The sequence below is a fragment of the Accipiter gentilis genome, chromosome 12 (assembly GCF_929443795.1).
Source record: "Accipiter gentilis chromosome 12, bAccGen1.1, whole genome shotgun sequence".
NCBI classification, from domain to species: Eukaryota; Metazoa; Chordata; class Aves; order Accipitriformes; family Accipitridae; genus Astur; species Astur gentilis.
In genome coordinates this window covers 22,634,533-22,658,280 of record NC_064891.1, presented here as the reverse complement: position 1 = coordinate 22,658,280, position 23,748 = coordinate 22,634,533, and the positions used below count along the sequence as shown (strand labels likewise).

General features: G+C 56.0%; 1 protein-coding gene and 1 long non-coding RNA gene across 2 annotated transcripts; both read right to left on the bottom strand.

The window, feature by feature from the left end:
• Window positions 1–4,313: 4,313 nt before the first annotated feature.
• On the bottom strand, window positions 4,314–7,220 carry LOC126044834 (uncharacterized). The gene is made up of 3 exons (XR_007507790.1): window positions 7,174–7,220; window positions 6,748–6,799; window positions 4,314–4,379 (listed from the first exon to the last, which is right to left on the bottom strand). It is a non-coding gene; the product is annotated as an uncharacterized LOC126044834 (long non-coding RNA).
• A 4,234-nt stretch (window positions 7,221–11,454) lies between these two features.
• Window positions 11,455–13,397, bottom strand: POU4F2 (POU class 4 homeobox 2). The gene is made up of 2 exons (XM_049815060.1): window positions 12,883–13,397; window positions 11,455–12,411 (listed from the first exon to the last, which is right to left on the bottom strand). The coding sequence occupies exons 1-2, from the start codon at window positions 13,219–13,221 to the stop codon at window positions 11,470–11,472; spliced, it is 1,281 nt and encodes a 426-aa protein (XP_049671017.1). The 5' UTR covers window positions 13,222–13,397; the 3' UTR covers window positions 11,455–11,469.
• Between the last annotated feature and the right edge of the window lie 10,351 nt (window positions 13,398–23,748).

The window sequence follows — 23,748 nt, the reverse complement described above, 5'->3', positions numbered from 1 at the left end:
TTCTGGCACAAAAGCTAACAGAGCAGCCCAGTACGGGCAGCCAGGTCAGCTGCTGATTTCCTCCGGGCCAGAAAACTTGCTCGCAAACACCCATAGGCATATTCGGAAGGGCAAAGAAGGAAAGGAGGGATCTGGGGCGGCGAAGGAAGGGTCAGTGTCAGCGCTTCCTTCCCAGGGATTGCGGACTTGGAGGTGTATGAATCAAAGGGTCTTTTCTAAAGATGAGAACTGAATAGCCCTGGCAACGCCTCGGTTGCTTTTTAAGGAGCAACTTTTTTTCAGTTTAGCTTTTTGAGTTTTCTCAGTTAAATCTTAACATCAGCCAGAGCTCTCTTAATGTGAACTCCAAGACCTTCTAAAACTATTGGCGAGGACGTTAAAAACATTGCTACAGAAACGAAGCGCCCGTTTGCACGTGGGTAACGGGGCTGCTTGTGTTCACGCGTGGCCATATGTGCAGGAGGACCCGCTTAATTAAAGCCGGCCTCAGACAGCAGAGCTGCAGTCAGGCTGCTGCTGCCTTGGGAGGATGAGGCCCATTGCAACAGAAGTGGTCTGGGGGGCAGAAAAGGGGGAGGGAGGTACCCTGGGTGTCGAAATGTTCACCCGAGCAGCATCTCTTCTTCAGGTGGCTCAGTCACGGACGGGAGCCTGGCTTCTTCAGCAGGGCCTGAGGGACCACACTCCACATGGCTGTCTCCGTCCGTTTGTACCTCTGTCTGTGCCTCCCGCGGCCTCAAACTGGTTTAAAAACTGTTTTAAGCTCACTTCAGACCGGCGGAACAGACAGGGAAAGGGCTTAACGGTGAATATATCCCCACAGATTTTGTGCAGCGAAGCAGCTGACAGAGGGACCAGACCCCATGTGCGTCCCACACGAGGGGAAAGGCAGAAAATCACACATGTACCAGAAAGCCTGCTGCAGGCAAGAGGTTTTATTAATGCTCCATCCTTGGGAAAAGCATCAGTTGGAGATTGTGCCTTATTTGACACCAGAGAACCCAACCAAAAGACCCAAATCCGAGGGAAGTCGGCTTTCGCCATTCACTGCCATCCTCCCGAGGCCGAGCTTTAAAAACGACTGCTGTGCTGCTGCTGGGATAATAAACCGCTTCTTGCTGTAGGTGAATGGGTGTTTCCTTGGGCATGTCATACTCTCAGTGTCCTGGGAGTAAGATATTCAAGGACATTACTGGTTCGGCTTTTTGGAGGTGCTGTCAGATGGGCCAGAGTTGGTCCCCCGGTCTGAGCGCTCTCCTAGGACTTGGGAGACTTCTTTACAGTTCCTTATCCGTCCCAAACTCCACTGTTTTCCTGTGCTGTAGGGTGGGGTAGCAGCACGTTCCTGCCTCCTTGGGGATGTTGTGGGGATAAGTAAGTATGCTAAATACCAAGAGGCACTCTGACATTCCCAGAGAGAGGGGCGCAAGCGCCAAATTGCCATAAAGACCCAGAAAGAATTGCAAAACTCTAGAAAAAAAAAGTCCTTTAAAAAAACCAGCCAGTCCACTGGGACACAGCGTTAAATATACTGTCACTCACCCCCAGCGCAGTTTTCCCTTTTCTGCATGCGCTCTTCCACACGTTGCCGCTGCTCTTGCAATTTGCGCCCGCAACATGTATAAAACAGAACTATTGCAGCACACGCAAGCGTTGGAGTTTGGACCGTGTGTTTTCCTTCACGGAGCACCACTGCCTTGGCACTAGAAACCTTGTCAGTGATGTGTTTTGCAAAAAATAAATAAATAAAGGAGCGAATGAAAATGTCATCTACATAAATATGCCACGATAAGTTTAGTCTTTGGATCAAAGTGCTCAAAACGACACAGCTTTGAAACAGAAAGGTAGGAATCAAAATTACACATCCCTGCGTATCAGCTCGGATGCCAGCTGTTTAACTGAGGCGTACATACCGTGGCTGATTAAATGAAAACGTTTTAACAGCTGTCTAAAAAAGTAAAACCCTCTCCCCACCTTCCTAGGGGCTGCCTCATACACCACCCCCACGGGCTGCCCAGGGGAGCAGCCCCCCAGCTGCAGCCGGCGCCTGCCCCATCACCGCTCGTCGGCACGTGTGCGGGGACCACCGGGCACGCAGGGCTGCTCCGGGCTCCTCCAAAGGACGAGCGGTAAGATCTTTGGCACCGGCTGGACCTCACCGAAGTCCTGGTGCCGTTGACTCGCAAACCTGCGTCTGGGCAAGAGCCCATCGGCCGGCTGGCTCTAATCCAGGCTACTCAATGAGTTAAAAGTAATGCTGACTAATTCAGGGGGACAAAGCGGCTCAGCGGGTTGAGGGGAGAGGCGCTGGTTTTCATATCCAAGCCAAACACAGCCCGACCTCCCCAGCGGGGAAGAGGCTTTATGGAGGAGAAAAAGCTTTAGGTAAGTGGTGGGTGGTCTCTGGTGGCTGCATCACTGCCAGTCTGCAGAACCAGCTGGGAACCCTTCTCCAGCCCCGCAGCCAAGCGGCACAGCGTGACTGCTAATTCCCCTCCTCTCTTCCCCTCCCTCCCCAAAACCGTGTGGGCACAGCCAGAACTGCCCGGTTGGAGCAGATACTGTCCCCAGCCCATGGCCAAGCGTTGCTTGGGAAGGCATTTATCAGCTCCGGCCAGCACAGCAGAGGCAGAGCCGTCCGTGGCCAGGCTGGTGCCCACGTCTTGCTGCGGTTCCCGGTGTAGGCGCAGCCGGGAGGTGCTGACCTGCGACACCAGCCTGGGCTCGGAGGCGGCGGGGGGGGCTCCCAGGATCCCGGTCCCCTCGGCTATCCTGGGAGGATGGCCTTACTCTTTCTGGTAGCGCACGCGTTGCCACAATGGGGCACTTGCTGGGGCGCGCTGGATTTTAACAGCATCCTCAGCAGGGTTGGCAGCAATCGCGCAGCCCGAGCTGCATCGCCCCTCTCCGAGCGCAACCGCCCCGGCCGTGGGAGGCGAGTGTTTCCCCAGCCTTCCTAAGAAGACAAGGGATTAACCTGGGCAGAGAGGCAGGGACCCGACATGTCGCCTGCCCACCACCCCCAGCCCACTGCTGACATCCACCTTGTGTCCGCCTATCAATGGAAGCTGAAAGAAAGAGCGGTTTAAATTGCAGTCAGGTGGGAGGGTAACGGGGAGCAGGCAGCCACCCCTGCCATCACCGGCGAGCTGCAGTAAATAGTAAGGGGATCCTAGATGGGCTTCCACCGCGGCAATGCCCCTTCTCTGTGAAGAAGGGCCAGTAGGAAAGGTTTGTGGGCATCTTCGCATAGGGTATTTAAGTACAAGAAACTTGGGAGAGTTATGTATCGAGGCGCCAGGCATGTCCGTTCACAGTCAATTTGAAAGATGCTGCGGTTTAAGAATGCATTCTTAAATAATCTATTTCTAAAATGAAGAGTAATCAGGAAACAACTCAGGATGTAAAAACAATTTCAAAAGGTGACATCTTTTGCCTTTTTTTTTTTTCCGTATAGCATCTGGTGGGTTCGTGTGCGTTTGTGTGCGCCTGTGGCATGGAGGCTTTTATTATGCTAAGGTTTGCACAAGTCCTCCTCATCACATTCTTCTTTGGCCCACAGACTTCATGTTGCTGCCCGACGGACTTTGCCACGTGTGTTGCTGCCAGAAGCCCCCCCACAAGAATCACAGCCGTTACCAGGGTGGGAATGGGACCTGCACACAGCTCATTCCCTGCTGCACATCCACCAGTTCTGCCCACAAAATCAGGCAAGAAACTGAACTGCTTTTCACTTGCTTAAAAGCTGTAACCGCTGCTGCCATAAAATATTGTCATTGTCGTAACATGAGACTTTTCGATGGCCTTCCCTCCCCATCTGGCATAGGCTGACTTGCCCAGCTATGTTTGACACGATGTTTTTTAATGGCTTTGTTAAACACAGACAAAGCTATCTCCCTGTAAAATGCCCCCCATGTTAAGTTTATCCCACCTACTTCCACAGCTTTCCCTCCAAAAATAACGTGGTGCCACAAGTAAGAGAAAAGCTACGAGGGTTTCAAGTGAGCAGATGGGTAAGAAGGGGCTTTCCACCACGCAACGAGCCCTTCTCAAATCCAGCAGGCCACGCACGTGTGCCCACATGCACCCTGAGAAGACTCGGTCCCCAAATGCCACGTGCATGGCAACGTGCCACTCTGCCACATCTGTATGTTGCTTGGTGGCAATAACTATCAGCACATCTGCAAGTACGAGTCAACGCGTCAACCTCGGGCTTTCTGGCCGCTCTCCGTGCCTCGTGTTTTTGCCTACCTGGGGTGATGCTTTCCCTTGTCGTCCTGAAGGGATTTTTCTCTTCCTCTGCCCAGAGAGCATCTGGAACCAGTATAGCGGCGGTGGCTCTAGGAGAGGGCTCACATTGCTGGCAACGACCCTGTGATCTGCAGAAGACGTGTCCAGCCCGTCAGGAGCAGCCCTCTTTCATGTGGGGGCCAGGGCTGCACGGGCCCACCGCGCAGATGGGGGACCCCCCCCCCCCCGGCCTCACTGCCCAAAAGGTGGGGAGGGCCCTGTGGCTGCTTTAAGCATCGTGCTCCTGGCTGGAGAGGAGATAAATGTTCCCACGGGTGTCAGCGTGTCCCTGGGACGGTGCGGTGAGGTGAATACCCCTTTGATACAGGCCTGTGCAGAAAGCTGGTTAGAGCCCCGGGGGGGGGAGCTGTGCCAGGGGTGCAGCGGGGTTTGCAAGGCTGCTGATACCTGCACCCCCCTCCCCTCTGCAGCCCCCTCTGCCCTGGCCCCTGACCCTTACGCTCTCATGGGGGGGGGGGGGGGGGGGGGGGGCCGGGAGCAAAAGGACCTGTCGGCTGCGTGGTGAGGGCAATTCCCGCAGGGGGGAATTGCCGGCGCCCTCCCCAGCGCGGCCCGACAGCCGCCGGGGCAGCGGGCGCCCCTCCCCGGGGCCTCGGGGCGGGCGCTGCGGGGCTCCGCGTCCCCTTCCCCGGGGGGGGGGTGGGGGGGCTGGCCCCGCCGCACGGCTGTCATCGCCGCCTCCTCCCCGTTATTTACATCCGTCTTTAGCAGTCTAATTACCCGCTTTATTGCTTTCGCCCGGGGGAAGCCCGGGGACGGCGGCGCAGGGGAGGACCCTCCCCGCAAGCCCCCGCCGCCCTCCGCTCCGCTTCGCACCGCCCGGGGCGGGCGGGGGGGGGGGGCCGGGACTTCCCTCTCCCCGCCCGGTTTTCAGCAGCAGGATTTGGGGCGGGCAGGGGCGGAGCAGGTCCCGGGGGGTCGAGGGATTCCCCCCCCCCGGGAGGGGGGGGAGCCGGCGGGGCACTCCCCGGCAGCCCGGCGGCTTCGTCGTGTCCCACCAGCGGAGCCAAAAAAAAAAAAAAAAAAAAAAAAAAAAAAGACAGAATAGATGGCTTTTCAGATAAGCAGCGGAGGTAATTTATTGGCCTTTATGCTCTTCCGATGGAGCGGGGGGAGAGACGGCGGAATCGCGTCTGCACATCATTAAGCGGGTTTACTCCGCCTCAGCCAAAAGAGGTTCGTTCCCCCACCCCGCTGCCCGGGGGCTGCCCCGCGCCCCAGCCCGAGCACGGAGGCGAGCCCCGGCCCCCCCCTCCCGGCCGGGCCCCGACGCCACGGTGAGGGGCCGTCGCGCCAAGGTGCCGCTGCCGCAAGCCCCCGGGGGGGAGCCCCAGCCTCTCCCCGCTCGCCCAGGTTCTCCGCGGCGCACTCGCTCTTCCAAACTCATCTAAATTACATCAATAACAGAGCGCACTCTTTAATGAGCTCTCAACTTTAAAGACTTGAAGGATATTAACAAGCCGCTTGACAAATGGTGCTTAGAAGCACATTAAAGACGCTGCTAATGGAGCGCATAATGACGGCTAATTTTCGATCAGATATAAATTAGAGCCCCAACAGTTATTTGCCTTAAGGACTTTATGTAAATGATCCTGTTCTGTATAAACGGGGAGGCGAGGCGAGGCGAGGCGAGAGCCCCGCCGCGGAGCGGTGCCGCAGCCGGCCGGGGCGCCGCAGCCCCCGGCCCCTCCCGCCGCGGAAACACCGCGGAGCTCCGCGCCTGCTCCTCGCCCCCCGCCGGCCCACCGGTGCCCGGCGGCCAAGGGGGTTTGCCGGGGGGGAGGAGGCCGAAGGCTCATCCCGCTCCGGGGCTGCTTGCGGAGGGGAGGGGGCGGCTGGCCCCCCCCCCCCCCCCCTCCTCCCCCGCAGCCGGGCAGCGCTGCGCCCAGCGGGTTCCGCGGCCGCGGAGGGCTGGGGAAGGGTCGAGGCGGGGGCCCAGCTGCCAAGCCGCTCCTGCAGACACACACGCTCCCGGGGCTGCCCCAGCTGCCGCCCGGCGCTCCTGCAAGCGCCTTTTCTTCCTTCCTCCGTTGTTTCGGTTTGGGGGTTGCGTTGAGTTTAGGGGCGGGTTGGGTTTTTCTTTTTTTTTTTTTTTTTTTTCTTACTTTTAATTATTTTGGGTTTGTTTTTGTTTTCGCAACAAGTGCCAGCTGGGGGCCCGGCCCCGGGACAGGGAAGGCGTAACCCACTCCGCCAGAGCGGCCGCGGGTCCCGCCCGCCGGCACCCCCCGGCCCTGCCCGGCCTCCGGCACGGAGGAGCCGTGGGAGCAGGTCGGCAACCCGCCCCCGCCGCGGGAAGGGGGTCCCGGCTGCCTGTGGGAACCCGCCGAGTTTTCTTTTTTGCCTGGTGGGTTGGGATTTTTTATTCTTATTATTCTTTCCTCCCCGCCCCGCTTCCTTGCGGGGTGGCCTCCTCCCTCCAAAAACCGCGTTTACCTTTGCGGGGCGCGTCGAGCCGCAGCCGTGGGGCAGGTTCCGGGGGTGTCACCTGCCAAAACAACAATAACAATAAAGGGGGGAGGGGACCGTTGTCCCTCCGTGTCCCGTTCCCCGTGTCTCCCCCCCGGTTACCGCTCCGGCACCACAAACCAACCGGGCTGCCGTGGGAGCAGGTCTGCCACGGCCGCGCTGAGGGGGGGCAACCCGCCGGCCGGGTCGTGTCCCCCCCCCCCGCCCCGAGAGGGGATTTGGGGAGAAAAAACGGCGACACACAAACCCCCCCCCCCCCGCCCCGTCCTTATCCTTCTCCGCCCAGCGACCCTCCGGCCGGGGAGCGCTGCCGCCCGCCGGGGCGGGGAAGGGGCGCGGGATTTGCGCGGGATTTGCGCGGGCGCGGAGGGCCCCGCCGGCGGCCGTACTCACCCGGGCGGCCCCGGGGCTGCGCCTCCTGCTCCGCGCCGGCTGCCCCGATCCATCGATTTATTCCTGGAAAAACGCGGCGCATTCTTATAGCAGCTACGAGCAATTAATATTGCATTAACCCTATTAAAAAAAAAAAAAAAAAAAAAAGGGAAAGGGAAAGGGAAAAATCCGCACCCTATCAAAGCCATCTATTATTAACGCGAGGGTAATTGGAGACCCGAGACGTGGGTGTATGCGTGTCGTGGGGCAAGGCAGGCGAACACAGGCGTGACAGTGTGGCGGGAAGGAAGGGGAGCCGGGGCTGGCTAATATTTAATTTCAGGTCTGTGGTTTTCTAATTCGAGATTAAAAGCAGTCACGTCTTTGAAGCCAGACACTTGGTGTAAATGTACAGTTAAAATATTCTATTCCACAGTCCCCAGACAGAGCTCTGCTACTCCCAGGCTTCATTAAATTTTAATTATCATCCCAGACTGGAGCAAGGGAAGAGGGGGAAGACTGTCCACCTAATTGCAATTGATAAAGGCAAAGAAGCCTAGATCTTTTTCCTCGCCGTGCACGCCCAGCAGTTGTTGTTGTTGTTGTTGTTGTTTTTGTTGTTGTTTTAATGCGGGCGAAGCCCGGTGAAGGCAGCGTGAGCGTCTCCACCTATAGATCTGCTGTTTACAAAAGATGCACGTGAAGGAAAGCCGGGCAGTGATGGTATAGACGGGTGTTGGGGCGGGGGGAACATTAGCTCTTGGAGAGATCTGGCGAAAGATCGACGGAGGAGACAAGGACCCTCATTAGGGCTCGGCAGCTTATTGTTTCCCAAAACAAAGCGCTCCCGTGCCTCAGCCCTTCCCGGCCGGGGCAGCGGTGCCGAGCGGCAGCAGAGGGGAGGGATGCCCGGGTACCCGCCCCGGGTCTCTCGGAGCCCACCCGCCTCTGCCCCCCTCCCCCCCCGGCTCTTTCGTGCCTTTTCGTTTGATAATAATCTGCAAGTGTGGGACAGACAGGTACTGGGAGAAGTCCACTAATTGCCCCAGGTTTTTAATTTGGGGAAACTAGAGAGCGGTCTATCTCCAGGCGGTAAAAGGTAAAAAAATAAAACCCACCGCGTTTGCTTTCTAAGCAGCTTCCTATTATCACATCGCCACTTAATTTTATTTCCATTCTCTCCAAGTTAAATAGAAAGCCGAGCTCACAGGGGAGCTGCCATGTGCCTACAGACTGGGGATGTCAAGCAGAGAGACTCACTGTGCAAAGTTAATTTCAATTCCCGAGGAGGATTTCACATTCTCGCTCGCTCTGACCCACAGTAATTAGCTGAGATAACTAATGATTACTTACTTATTCCTTGTAATTATCTGGATTTAATAATTCGCTGTGTAATTTATTAATTCGCCCGTAATAGCCTTTAAGTGAATGGCTCATTTAAGAGGGCGAAGCGGCAGTTCAGGGGCTGTTCGTCGCCTGCGCCTCCTGACGCTTTTGGGGGGCTCGCTTGCTGCTTTCAGGGGTCCACTGGCCCCTGCCCCCTCCGGGCTGGCTCGCCCCGACCCGCCGCTTTCCGACGCCTGTCTGCCCCCCGTCCCCCGCCCCCCGCTTCTTAAAACAACCCCCGCGCCCGCGGAGCTTGCGCGGCAGCCCAGCCTGCGGCGGGGGGCTGGTCTCGGCGGGGGGCGCGGGCTCCGCGCAAGGATAGGGCCATCCCCTTCCCAAAAAGCCGCCCTGCGCCTGCAGCCCCGGCAGCGGCTGGAGGAGAAGACAAGCCACGCTGCGCGCCCGCGGGAGCCCTGCGCGCCCGCGGGATCGTACGCTACCGTTGCGATAGCAATGACGGTAACGACAGCGACAAGCGCTGGCCGTGCCGGGGGGGGGAGGCGGGGAGGGGGGCTCGCCGGTGCCGGCCGGGCAGGGGGAGACGATGCGCTGCCTCCGCGCCCGCGGAGCCCCCGCCCCGGCCGTGCCAGCAGGCCGGCACCCTCGGAGTGCCCGGGCGGCTTTGAAGATGCAGCTGGAGCTGGTGGCTGGGCGGAAATATGAATATTTAATAGCGGTTCGTGTATGATCTCCTCTCCCTCCTCCCCGCCCGCCGCCGTCGGGTTTCCCCGGCTTTTGTGAGCGCCACGCGGGGAAATTACTTTTTTCTTCTCCCCCCCCCTTTTTTTTTTTTTTTTTGCGCGCGTGTGCGTGCGTGGCACCTTTGACTCCCCCGCGCCGGGAGGCAGAGCGGCTCGGGTAGCGAGGGCTCGACGGGGGCACCCCCCCCTCCACTACCACCACCACCACCACCCCTCCCCGCCGCACAATCACAGCCACGCACACGGTCACCCGCGACAGCCGCTGGGCGGGGCGCGGAAGGGCGCGGAGGGGCGCGGAGGGGAGCGGAGCTGTCCGTGGTGCTGCCGCCGGCTGCCCCGGCACCCCCCGGGCCGCCTCCCCACCCCCGGAGGCGGCCGCTGCGGGCGGGCAGGGGGGTGTAACTCCCCCCCCCCCCCCCCCGGTGGCCGCGGGGTTGGAGCGAATCCCGCGACCCGGAGGCGGCGTTGAGCTCGGGCAGAGGCTGCGGCGGAAAACAAGAAGCAGCACACGCGCTTTGCCAATGAAACGTTAAAATCCTTTTTTCTTTTTTTTTAATGAAAGACGGTTTAACAACATTTAAAAATAACTTAGTACATTAGTAGAATAAATAAACCTCCTATCAACAAAAAAAAAAAAAAAAAAAAAAAAAGAAACCAACCCAAAAAAAACCCAAAAACCAATAACCAACGAAAACGGGTCATGTACAGAACTTAAGACTTCGAACAGTCTCGGATAGAACAGCGATACAGCGGAATCTGTAAGAATATATCTATATGTGCGTCAACGCCAATGAAATATTTACAATACATACAGGTACCCAACCGAGCACCCTCGTTTTATTGTTGTTATTCCAAAAGAAATGTACCAAACCATTCGTGAATTTACAAGCAGTGCAGCCTCGCTCGCTCGCTCCCTTTCCTACAAATTTAAATTTGGCTTTTCTACAAACAGACCTCCAAAAGGGACTTTGCTCCGTGGAAAAGTATTGCAGTTAAAGGTAATAAATAACCGACCGACCGACCAAATAAATAAATAAATAAACGAACAATCAGATAGATAGATAGATAGATAGATAGATAAAAACCCGAGCCGGTCTGACTACCGTCGCGATACAGCTTTGAAATCGAGAAAGACGGATATTGTGCTGGCAAGAAACCCGAAGCGACAAACATATCCCCCCCCCACCCCCCCCCGCTGTCACCTACGCGGCCACGTCCTTTCTCGCTTCGGGAGCAGCGTGTGGTGGGGACAATATGGGAATCCCCATTAAATATGTAACGCGGCAAACAAATACCTCGGACAGTGAATCAGGCTACACAAATAATGTAGGACATCTACTATAGGGTGCCGACGCCGTACGAATAAGAATACTCGCCAGAGAAATACTTTAGGTTCAGGTGACAATTTACAGATGGCCGAAAGGGACGTTCAGAAGAAGAAGAGAAAAGCTCACGTTCATAAATCCTACCAACACAAAATATTTGATTCTCACTATCCTTTTTTTTTTTTACTTTTATCAAGACTTAGATTAAAGAGGTGTAATTAATTAGAATGAGCACAAAATGAAGTTGCTAGAGAGATAAATTAATAATTTACAAGGGGTTGTTTGGCAGTAATCTAATAATAGCTTTTGAAGACCAGTGAACACAGCAGGATCAGCTCTTTCCCTAAGCGTTATAACTTCAGAGAAGGAAAAGGATAATAACCACAGTAAAAATATATATATATTTATATATTTATAATACGCAGTGTAAATGCAGAAAAACCTGCCATCTGTTTTTTTTTTTTTTAAATCATTATTATTATTATTATTATTTAAATCAAAATACTTTTGAGACGTCTCTCGCGGCGCAAGCCTCAACTCTAGATTCAAGTTTGGGTCCCGAGAAAACCATGGCATTGCGGACACGCCGCTGCGAAGGGCACCTTTCGCGCTTGCACCCAGGCGAGGTCTGTTAAGAATAAAAACCAGCGGTACTTGCCGGGGCGGGTCCGGGCGGCGGCTCCGCGGGGAAGTTCCCCCCGAAAGTTGGGCGCGGGGCGGGCGGTAGGGTGGGCTGGGGGCGGTGGGGTGGTTTTGTTTTGTTTGGGTTTTTTTTTTTTTTTCGGCCGTTCGTTTTTTTTTTGCGTTTTTTTTTGTTTTATGTGGGTTTTTTAATTTTTTTTTTTTTTTTTTTTTTTTTTTGAGGATGCTGCTGCTGCTGCTGTCGATTCTCCCCCGCTGCCGGCTCAGATGCCGGCCGAGTACTTCATGCGCTTCTGCTTCTGGCGCTGGTTGCAGAACCAGACGCGGACGACGTTCTTCTTGAGGTCCAGCTTCTCGGCGATGGCGGCGATCTTCTCGGAGGAGGGCCGGGGCTGGAGGGCGAAGTAGGCCTCCAGCGAGCGCTTCTCGGGGGCGGCGATGGAGGTCCGCTTGCGCTTCTTCTCGGCGCCGCTGAAGAGCTCGGGCTTGGCCAGCTTCTCGCGGTGGGACTTCTCGGCCTCCTCCAGCCAGGCCTGCAGGATGGGCTTGAGGGCGATCATGTTGTTGTGGGAGAGGGTGAGCGACTCGAAGCGGCAGATGGTGCTCTGGCTGAGGGAGCCCACCCCCGGGATCTTCAGGTTGGCCAGCGCCGAGCCCACGTCGGCCTGGGTCACCCCCAGCTTGATGCGGCGCTGCTTGAAGCGCTCGGCGAAGGCCTCCAAGTCGCGGGGGTCGGCGTCCACGTCGCTCATGCAGCCCATGTGGGCCGGCAGCCCGTGGGCGTGGGCCATGCCCAGCGCCGCCGGGTGCATGGGGTTCATGCCGGCCATGTGGGGAGCGTGGCCCGGCGTGGAGACCACCGCGCCGTCGGGGGCCGCCATGGCCCCCAGCGCCAGCCCCGGCGTCAGGTGCTCCAAGAGTTCCCCCTCCAGCGCCTGGTGGGGCTGGTGGTGGTGGTGGTGGTGGTGGTGGTGGTGGTGGTGGGTGCCCGACAGGGCGGACGGGTGGGAGATGGGCACCGAGGAGGAGGAGGCGGCCGAGGTGCAGGGGATGGTGTTCATGGTGTGGTAGGTGGCGTCCGGCTTGAAGGGGCTGTGGTGCGGCGGGTGGTGGTGGTGGCTCTTGCTCGGGGAGACGATGTCCACCGCTGCCAGGGCTTCGGCGCGGGCCAGCAGGCTCTCGTCCAGACCGCCGAATATATTGCTCTGCAATTGCAAATAGAAGGCACACATAACGCTCAGCAGGGAATTCGCCTCCCCGCGCACTCCGCCGTGCCACTAAAACCTTCCCAGCATGTTAAAAGAGAAATCCTGGAGAAGGAGGAGGGCGGGGGGGGGGGAGGAAAGCGGGGCGGGGGGGGGAGAGGAGAAGCGGGAGCGAGCGGGGCGAGGGAGCGGGCGCGGCGCGCAGCCGCTCGCACGGAGGCGGCCGGCGGCGGACGCGCGGCCGGACGGACGGCCGGACGGACGGACACACGGACACACGCAGCAGCCGCGCGCAGCATCCCAGGTCATAAAAATTAATACGGGCGGCAAGAGCCGCCGCATGCATAAGTTGGGCGAGCGCCCGGCGGCGCCGGGTGATTTGCTGCGCGGCCATGAAAAAATCATCAGGCGGATCCGGGGGGCCGCCGAGGGGCTCCCCTTAAAGCGGGGCGGCGGGCGGCGGGCACCTACCGGCGGGGCGGGCAGGCAGGCCCGCCGCATCGCCTCCGCGCCGCCGCCGCCGCCGCCGCCGCCGCCGCCGGGGCCGGAGCCCGAGCCGGAGCCGGAGCCGCCGCTGCCGGGGCCGGAGCCGGAGCCGGGGCCGGAGCCGGAGCCGGTGGTGCCGCGTCCGGCGGAGCCGCCGGTGCCGGTGCTGCTGGGGGAGCTGGCGGCGGGGGCGGCGGCGCCGGCGGAGGGGCAGGGCGAGGCGGTGTGCAGGGCCGAGTACTTGGTTTCGTGGAGGCCGCCGCCGCCGCCGCCGCCGCCGTGGGGGAGGCCGAAGGGCTGCTTGCTGCTCAGGGACATCATCATGGTGCTCGCCGCCGCCGCCGCCGCCGCGGCCCGGCCCGCCGGCAGGCGGCCGCCGGAGGAGGGCAGGGGCGCGGGGGCCGGGGGCCCGGACCCCCCGGAAAAGCCACAGGAGCCCCGGCCCCCCTCCCCGCCCCTCGCCCCCACCCCTCGGAAAAAAAAAAAAAAAAGAAAGAAAAAAAGAAAAGAAATCAATCGATCGATCGATCGGTCCCACTCGCCCCCCAGCCGGCTGCCCGAGCCCCGGCGGGGAGGAGGACGCGGCCGGGAGAGGCGGCTCCGGCGAGCCGGGGATGCGCGGGGGATGCGCGGGGGATGCGCGGGGGATGCGCGGGCTGCCTCCCGCCCGCCCGCCCGCCCGCCCTCCGCCCGGGCGCTCGCCGCCGTCCGCCGCCGCCTCCGCTCCGGCGCCGGCCCTCGCCTCTCGCGAAGTGCCCTCCCCGCCGCCGCGCCGGTGGGTTTTACTCTCTCCCCTCCCTCCCCTCCCCTCTCGCCTGTCACTACAGCCCAACTCCTCGGGAAGGGCCCTCCGCGCCTGCCTCCTCGGCCCCGGCCCCCTCCTCCGCCGCTCCCTGCCCGCCCCCCGCCGCCCCCGCGCCCACGCCCACGCGTGCTCCCACACTCACCGCCGCGCCGCGCCCCGCCGCCTCCCAGAAAGGGGAGGGAAAAAGCCAAAAAAGAAAAGGAAAAAAAAAAAAAAAAAAAAGGGGGGGGGGTGGAGCGGCCACCTCGCAGCCTCACATCCACCCTCCATTTAAAAAAAAATTTAAAAAAGGGGGGAGGCGGGAAGGGAAGAGAAAAGTCCCATCCGGGCTCGCACCGAGCCCACGGCCAAAGAGTGTCCCGGGCGCTGCCCTGGCCACTGCTCGCCGCCCCGGCGGGGGCGGCGGGGGGCGCTGGCCGCTGCGCGGGGGCCGCGGAGGGAAATGCAGGGAGCGGCGGCCGGGGGCTGTGTGTCGTGTCGTGTCGTGTGTGTGTGTGTGTGTGTGTGTGTGTGTCCCACGGCGTCCCCCACCGGCGGGGAGCCGGAGGGATCCTCCTGCAAAAGCGCACCGCTGTCCCGCCAACTTCCCCCTGCCGCTCTCTTCGAAAAAGAAGAAAAGAAGAAAAGAAAAAAAAAAAAAAAAAAAGAAAAAAGAGGGAGAAAAGAAATCGGACAAAGTCAGTTTTACTGAAGGTGGCCGGGTTTATTTCCATGAATTTCACTTTGCAGCAGGAAGGTTAAAATAAGTGCTTAGGTGTTTAATTTCTCACCTAAACAGCAGACTTGGTAATTTTAAGGGAAATAAAAAAAATTACATTGTATCAGCTCTCACTGTCGCCAGCTCGGAGAAATGAAATAAATCAAAGTTAAAAGCTTGAGTATCATTTAATTATGGTGCGAATAGCGCTTGGAAAGAAGTAGAACAACATCTCTAAACAAATTATGGCCGGGCCAGGAAGGAATTATTAGATTGAAATTTCATTTAGGCTCGGGAGACACAGCGCTTCAATATGTAATCTGTTATGCCTCATCTGATTTGTATGCTTAATTCAGCTTGACGAATTTATTAGTTTTCATAATAGTAAAAAAATTGAGCAGCACTATGGGCTAATGCATTGTGTGTACTATAAATTGTATGTCACCGTTGAAAGGCTGAAGTCTATAGAAATCTTTTATTAATGACAACATAGGAAAGAGGATTTTCTTGCAAGCCTTTAAGGAGTTCATGCCAAACCTCCGCGCTTCGCGTCTCGGTAGGCTATTAACATATCGTCATACTAATTAGGCTACTTCATGAGTGATATAATTTCAAACTTTAAATTATGTTCTAATTAACGAGGGTTGTCCAATTTGCTTAATCTTCAAAAGGCTTTTGGCTTGTCTAATTAGTCGAAAGCATCGAGCATCTCCAACGCCCAAGAAAAAAAGCCATCGATAACATTTTGCGTGTCTTCAGCACAGCCCGGCCAGAGCCCACGCGGGGCGCGGCCCGCCGGTGGCGGCCAGCGGCTGCCGGGGAGGCAGGAGCCCGTCCCCCGCCGCCTCCCCTCCCCGGAGCCCCCCCGGCGGCGGCCGCGGCCCCTTCGCGCTTCGGCACGGGCGTGCCAGGAGGTGTGCGGGCGACTGAGGAACGGCTCCCGCTTCCCGGGGAAAGGGGGGGGGGGGGGGGGGGGGGGAAAGAAAAAAGAGGAAAATACCTCGTCGGCGCTGGGAAGTCCGAGGGCAGCCAGCCTGCCGGGTCCGCGGAGCCGGGGAAGGGGCTTTGCCCGCCCGGCTCTCCGGCTGAACTTTGGCGGAGAGGAGGGCGAGGAGAAAAACCGCTCCACGCTCTACATTTAACCCCTCCCGCACTGAGTTTAATTACTCGCAATAGTTGGCCTAATGTATGCTGTCACGCGGGAGAACTGAGAATGCATATCGTTAATATGAATTAATCTTGATTTTAATAGCAACTGACAACCGATCTCCAAAACGCCGAGCGCTTAGCACCGCTCCGAACGGCGGCCACGGGGCCGCAGCCGGCTGCGGAGCAAGGCGGCCGGAGGGAGCCGGGCAAACTTTCCTCGCTGCCGGGCCCGGGGGCTGACCGGGGCCCGGGGGGCCCGGCGGGGCCGCGCCTGCCGGCGGCTCCCCGCGCTGCAGGGACGCGCCGGGGTACCGCGCTGCCGGCAGCGCCCCGCCCGCGGCACCGCCGCCCAGCAAACCCTTTTTTTGTTGTTGTCTCTTGGGCTTGGGGTTTTGGGGGCGTTGGGGGGATATTTTTTTTGGAGAGGGACGCCGCCGTGCCCAGCCGCACCCCCCGCCCGGTGTCGTGACGGGAGCCGCAGCAGGCGCGGAGCCCCCGCCGCCCCCCGGCAGCTCGCCGGCCCCCCGGGGGCCGCGGGCCCCGCAGCCGGCTCCGCGCACCAGTGGGCCGCCCAAATAAAAGGAGACCCCCCCCCCCTTGCCCCCCGCTTACCCACGCCCACACCCTGACCCACGCAGACATCTGGGGAGAAATCACTGTCGCCTCTCATGTATCCATGTTCTGATTTACGATTAAAATTTAAAGACGCGCATTCATATTTTACCGAACCTAATGCGCCCTATGAATTTTTAATCCGTTAGGATGCGGGCTACACTTCGAGCAAACTCTACCTTTGTTTTGAGTGCGGGGCAGCGCCGGTCCCCGGCTCTGCCGGAGGGGCGGCCCCGGTGCCCCACACCGCCCCCGGCCCCCGCCGCCTCCGGGCCGCTCCCCCGGGGCTCCGGGGACGGACGGGGGGGGGGCGACCCTTGCCTCGCCGCCGCGGGGGGCACGGCGGGGGCAGGCAGCTGCGACCCTCCGAGCCGCGGCAGCCACCGGCCCGGGACGCCCCGTCGGGGCAGCCCCGCACCCCCGGCGGTGCCTCCGCACCCCCGGCACCCTCGCTTCCCCCCCCCCCCCCGCCCCCGGCCCGGCATCGTCGCCTGCACCGGCTCCCGCTCCCCCTCGTCCCTCCCCCCGATCTGGTTTCGGGGGGCCGGTGCGCGGTGCCGGGCAGGCACCGGGGTGGGGGGACACACACACGACACACCCTTCGCGGCTCCCCCGCCGCCCCCCCCGAGGCGGGATGGGCCCCGCCGGTCCCCGCCGGCCCCTCGGCCTCGCCGGGGCCGCGCTGCCGCCGCCGCAAAGCCAAGTCAAGTCACGAAGTCAAACTTAAAGCCCGGAACGATCAATGAAGACTTTTGCCGTCCGTGGCGCCTCGTGCTTCCTGGCACTAAAATAAATGCAAGAAATCGAAACTTAATTACTTGAAAGAAATCCAGAAATCCCTCTGCATAATTTATCCAGGCATTTTGCGTGGCGTTTGTGTTGAACGCGCGCGTTTCACTCCGCCCGCTCCGCTCCCCAACGCCGCGCTCCCCTCGGCGGGCGCGGGGCTCGTCCCGGCGGACCCCCCGCACCGCAACCCCCGGCCGAGGGGCGACGGGAGGAGAGCGGGGGGGGGGTGGGGGTGGGGTGTCACCGGAGAAGACCGAGTTTCTGCCTCGGGGTCGCCCGGCGCTGAGCGTCTGTGTCGTGTGTCCCGTCCCCCCCGCCCCGGCTGAGAGCATCTCCCGGGGCAGGGATGCGGGCAGGACAGCGTGCGGTGCCCTCTCCTCTTCTCCTCTCCTCAACGCCTGCGAGGTCTGAGCCCCGAGCCAGGCACTCGGCAGATATTTTCTGATCAGGAGCGTCTGGCGTAACAACCCGAGTCTCCGAAGCGTAATGGAAAGTGCCAATAAAGTAACTCGGTTATTCTGATAAACTTCCCCCCTTGTCTTTGACGATACCGCCGTGGCCTCCGCGGTCCTTCTTATGAATAGGGTATGACACCTGCTAGCTGGGGGTAGTATATTAACCGGCAACGCGGCGATGGCCTCCTCGTTTGCCATCTAGCCTGGCTGCCGAGAGCCCGCTCGGCGAGCCTTCCGCTGAATTCATTAGGACTGGGAGTCTGCCGGCTCGGGAGCAAACTTTATCACAGACACCTCATCGAGAAGTTGAAGTAATGTTATGAAAGAATGAAAAATACATTTGGGAGCTGCCTGGAAACTGAAGTACATTTTGATTTAACTTACATTAACAGAAACCTAATGTAAAAGTGAAGGGATCTAACAAAACCATTAATAATTTAAAAATAATTACAGATAGTCTATCCTTACTATTCATAACCACTCAACATTTTAGACAAAGAAAGCTGAATATTCTTCGTGGGAGAAAGATGTGAGCAGACTGCTAAGCAGCAGCCGTCCGGCTCACGCTGCCTCTCCTCTGCTCGCGTCCGCCGCACGTTCGCCACGGTACCCGGGGCACCATCCAAAAAGTACTTTTCCAGGAGGGAGGGTGAGCGCTGGCTGGAGGTGGAGGGCAGGTCCTGCCTTTGCGCAGGGCTTTTCGGCAGGCGTAAGGCAGCGATTTCAACCCCTCCTTCTTGCTGGAGTTGCTCTTCGAGGTGGGCCCAGCCTGGCAGGGGAGACCAAGTTGGTTCTCACACCTCCTTGGGCTGTCACGAAGCTCTGCCCGCCTTGGAGGCCTCGGGAAAGGCCCTCTCCGTCCGCAGCCTTGGTCAACACCCGTGGCAATGGCGACTCTCCTGTCCCATGCTGTGCTGTGCTATTTAACGACAGCTGATATCAGCACCATACATCATCTGCTTGGCTTGCCATGGCTCCCTACAAAAGTTATTTTTAAGGCGTCCATTTTAATTCAAGTTTCCATCGTACGCTTTATAGCTCAAGGGTCTTGAGCACGCTGCGAGGCCATGATTTTGCTTGTGTGTCTGTTCGTTTGGGGTTTTTTTGAGATACACCTGCTGTCCAAACACTGTGTAAAAGCAGCTGGATATGAGGCAGACTTCACCGCTTTCTTTTCCTTACAGGTAAAGGTAAAATTGTAATGAGGGAAATTCACAGATGTAAAGTGGCTTCTAAAGGAAAAGAAATAGCGGACAATACAAAGCAGATAAGAAATTCCGATTTAACTCTCACAGGAACCTATCTTACAAATAGGCTCACAGGTGGGATCCCTTCCTAACCGCTTTCCCAATGGCTCCTTGCACTGAAAACATTAAGATCTCATGGATCATTAAAAAAATAATCCTATAAATCACACTGTGGATGTCCTTGGGACTCTTACTCTTGCTGATTTAGACAAAACCCTGGTATCTTAGATTACCCTTCATTAATTATTTTCATTAATTTCCCTTGTTATAGATGTATTATCACAAATCATATTCCAAACACATCCCCTAATTAAGCACGAAATTCCTCTCTACCTCCGTATGCCATTTAAATGGAGCAATGAGAACGCGCGTGTTCAGCCCGGTGCCCGGAGGCTGGTGGCAGGCAGTCGGTGCGACAAAAGACAGTGCTTGCACGTCAGCTGTCTTTTGGGACTTGCTCTAACTCAGAGAAAATATTTTTATTTTCCATTTGGTTGTCAACAGAGGCGTGTTCTCAGCGCAGAGCTCTTAGCCCTTCCAAATTTTCAGTGTCCTCCATTTTCTTCTCCAGTGTTTTCAAGGTAAAGCTGAGCTCCTTTTCTCCCCCTTCCACCATGCGAGGTGTTGGCTGATCTCTTTGTACGTCCCCGGGATTCACCAGGCACCGCAGAGCAGCCTTCCCTTTTCAGCCGGGAAGAAAAACTATGACAGGTGATAAGCCTTGAAAAAAGGTGATGAAAAACCTCGCGTTTCTGAGAAGGCTGTCACCGATGGACAGATGCAATTTAAAAAATGGCTTAACAGTTGTGTCACTGGATCAGCGTTTGTACCTCAGAGCCATTAAATAGTGTGCTAAAATACTCGTCTAGGTAGACAGTGTCCTGCGGCCCCACGTGAAAGGTGTATAATGTGCAGCTGTGGTATTCGGTGTGTGCCATGAGATGTTCTGTGTTTTCCACGGTCTCTGTAGTTTTGGTGATGTCTTGCATGGACTCATCCTGCTTCGTGAATGGGTAGCGGAAAACATCTGTGAATTATTCAGTTTACTCCCTTTGATTCAAAGTCCACACAATCAGAGCATGACGGGACTTGCCCCTGGCTGGTGAGGAAGGCCCACCCACTAGGACCAGCAGCTGGTAGAGTATCAGATACGTGCTGAAGCATCGGTCCCTGCAGGACCAGGCACCCTGAGCTCACACCTAGTCTAAAGCTCATCGTCCGTGAAAACCAGGTTTTAGTTCTCCAAAGATACATCCGTGCACAAGAGCAATGATAATGTTTGGGGGTGGGTCCACCTTATATGTGGACATAGACGCTTGCCTATGTTTTATTCAAAGCTAATTGCAAATCCTCAACTTTTTTTTTTTTTTTTTTTTGTTGTTAAAATTCAGTAGAAATGCATTCCACCTTTCCAACAACCTCTGGGCGTACATCAAAAGCCCTTCCCTTCACACACAGAGCATGGGCAGGTATCTGCCTGTGTTCTCCTGTCCCTTTTTATACATGGAATATTGTATGTTCTGAAGACTGTTTATATAATGAAATCAAATTGTGAAATGCCTCTGCAGCTCATATCAACATTTCCTATTGGAAACAGCCTGTTAGGACTATGATAGCACGTATCTCTCGCAGTCCTGAGACAGCAATCAAATTCCAGTGAAATCTCTTACCAAAGGCAATCAAGTCGATCGATGGGAGTTTTGCCAGTAACATCAAACCTGATGAAATGGTTCTGTGTTAAGAACTGCAAATATACACGTGGCAAAGAGGACAGATCAGAAAACAGGACTACAAAGGTAAAGAAAAAATGCAGAAAGAAAAGAGATTATACTCCAAAAAGAAAAATGCAGGAGATGAGTAATCGACTGACATATACAGCCAACCCAATACAGAGGCTAAAATGCAGACAACTCCGTTTATAGCCTGTAACGCAAACTTCTGCAGAGACGTTTACTCAGAAGAACACTTATCCATGCATCCCGCTTTAAATATTTTGCTGAACTGGGATGAACTACACTTGTGCTTAACGGCTTTACTGTTTGTTTTGATGGGACGACACCTGGGACAACCCAAAGAGGCTGTAATTTTCAAACTTTCAGATACCATCATCAAGCTGCATATGCCTGCGTGTGCCTGTTGCTATGTATATATAGTAAATATAGCATCAAATCATATTTTTACTTGTTAACCCCTTAACAGTTATGTTGCTTAGTAGGTACCCTGACATAACGAACTTATTTGAGTGAAATGCACTTTGTTGTTCTTGTTTAGGCCAGCACGTTTCCTTAGAGTAAGCGAATTCATTGCTGCACACGCATGAGACAGAGGCAACGCTTTCCAACAGGTCCCAGTATCCGTGCCTTTCCCAGTGACTTGGGCTCCAAGCACACTTGCCTGCCTCTGAAAATGTTCCCGCTGGGTCCAGACACTCTAGTCCAAAGTAGGCCAAAATGGGGGTGGGGGGAGGTTGGTTTTTTTTTATGTTGGGGGGAATTTTGCGTTTGGGGTTTTTGTTGTTGTGGGTTCTTTTTAGTTTGATATAGTTTTTAATAATGCTCGTGGATATTTTTTGAATGAGGGGGTTGGATCTGACAAAGCTTTTCCAGCTGTTAAAACTTGCCCGCTTTAAGTGCTGACAGCTGTGGGATGGCTCTTAATGAAGAGGGATGGGCTTAGCAGTGCCCTGCCCATGGTCTGTCTGTCCGTCCGTCCGTCCGTCCTGGTGACCGGTGGGGCAGCGGCCGGGGGGTGTCCCACTGCATGGTGGGGAGGGATATGGGAGGCTGAATTACTGCCGCCCCATCTGTATGAATACAGCTGGGGCACCCTGGGGGGATGTGAGAGGAAATTAAGGGCAGCTTGTGGCTGGGGGCGGGGGGCTGCTCCCTGTTTTTTTTTTCCTGGGAGGTCGGGGCAGCCCAGATGCTGTGGAGATAGGCTCAGGACCAGGATCCTGCCCCCCCCCGGGTCTTCCCCCTGTCTGGCTCCAGCAGCCCCAGGTGATGCTCTAGGGTGGCAGAGGCTGGCAGCAGCTGGACCTTGTCTGTGTTTCTGTGGGTAAACCTGGGGTCAGGCCCCGGGGAGCCACTGAAAGTTTGCTCTGGGAGGGATGACCCCGGGAGGCTCTTCCCAGTTGCAGGGACAGGGCAGGGGGTGTCCTGGGGCAGGCGTCTCCCCGCTGCCTACTCCTGCTTTCGAGGGAATAGGGAAACTTCCTCTCCTCAACCGGGGCCAAAAGTAAACCCTCCTCGGGATTCCCGGCAGAGTGCTGCCACTTACCCGCTGCCTGGATGGTGCGAGAGGTACGTCTGGGAAGGAAAGGTGGTTTCATTCTTACTTTGTCTGTCTGTTACACCTGCTGTCCTTCCACACCCCCAGTATGCCATCTCATGGCATGTCCTAGTATGATGCAGCATGCTGTATTGTGATTTCAATGTAACAGTGGGCGTGTTATTTTATTTAAAAAAAAAAAAAAGCCTCAAAGGCAGGAGACATGTCAATCTAGAAAGAAGATGGTTCAATCTGTACTCATCAATTGCTCAGAGTACTTAAAAATGAACTGAAGGACCAGGAAAGCTCAGGAACCTGATAAATTAAGGGTTATGTGCTTGGAGGCCAAAGCAACTGAAGTTCATGAGTTAGCAAGGCCAGGCTGCTTTAGATACTAAAAGGTAGTAGGGGGGTAGAACCAAAAACAAAGCAGGTGGGTAGAAAGAATATCTTCTTGCAGAGAAGTAAGGAGAAGAAGGAGATGAAAAGAGTTTTGGATTATATGATTTGAAAATGTGCCCCAGCTGTGGGCAGGAGCCTGTGCCTGTTCTGTGGGCTGGGTGAAGCCTGGCTTGGGAAGGGAAGGAGGTAGGGTTGGTTTGCAGTCCCACTGTTTTGGGGCCTGCTGCAAAAGTCAGAAGACTTGTGTAGGATTTGATGTTCATTATTTATACGGTTGTGTTTTAGCAGGGGTGAGCTCTCTACACATGGCTGCCATTTTCACAGTCTTTCACATAAGCTGTGTCAGCGCAGCCTTTATAAATCTCATTTTTACCAAAGAATTATGATGTAACTGTAAATGTGTGCTCTGAACTGGTATCTTCCATAGAGGGTTTTAGTGAGGGGATCTTGTTTTTAGAAGGTTGGTGCATTTATTGTCTATGCCGAAGATACACGATGAAAAATGTAATTTATAAGGTGGCATAATAAAAATGGCTGGTCTTTGAGGGGATAGCAGATGTAGTCCCATACCTACACAATATCTTTTTCAGTAACATTTTGAAAAGGACTTTACATGTGCGTTATAGTGGTGTGAGAGGTGGTGACAGTGCATCAGGCAACTGTAGGAGATGCTGTGACAGCTCTGACCTTATCAAGGAAGACCGCTATGCCTGTACAAAGCAGTCAAGTTGGACAAAGGAGAGAAGAAACGCTCATTAAGCAGAGGTTCAGGGCTAGATTCTGCTTTTATTTATTCCACTTTAAGTCAGAAATAACCAAGTCAATTGGAAGCATCTTTGCTGAATTAATACATGTGTGAATGTTCCAAACATTTCAGTGTTCTTAAAAAATTCAACCAGACCTGGGAATAGCTGGGTAGCTTGCTTCTGAGAGCTGAGATACGCCACCTCCTGTACTGCTTTTTGGCAAGACTGCACATTTTAAAGAGGCAGTCCAATGTTACAGCCAGTTTTAAGACAGGCTGCATTCACTATTTGATTCTGCGTGGTATCGCCATACCTGTTTATTTCATTGTAATCATGGTAACTTTTTTCACACAAATCAAGCTGTTACACATAAAGTGGTGGAAAACAACAGATCTCTATATCTGTATGAACAGTGGCTGGTTTTCCCCTTACTCAGGGACTTTTTGCGCTTAAAGTGCTACAGGCATCTGCAAAGCAAAAGCCATGGAAATGACAAAGGAAAGCTGGGCTGGTGTATTTTTCATTACGGCGAAGCTCTTGCCAAGTCAAAGACCAGCCATCAAACGAGAGTTTCATCTGAATCTAGAGGAGAGACTTAGGCTGTACTAGCACTACTAAAATTAAGAAACTGCTAAGTGAAATTTGCAATCTTGTTTTGGTGGTTTCTGTTTGGTGGTTT

Coding starts and splice junctions, on each gene's coding strand:
- POU4F2 (XM_049815060.1), bottom strand. CDS start 13,221: ATGATGATGTCCCTGAGCAGCAAGCAGCCCTTCGGCCTCCCCCACGGC. Junction 12,412..12,882: donor CCTGCCTGCCCGCCCCGCCG/GTAGGTGCCCGC, acceptor TTGCAATTGCAG/AGCAATATATTCGGCGGTCT.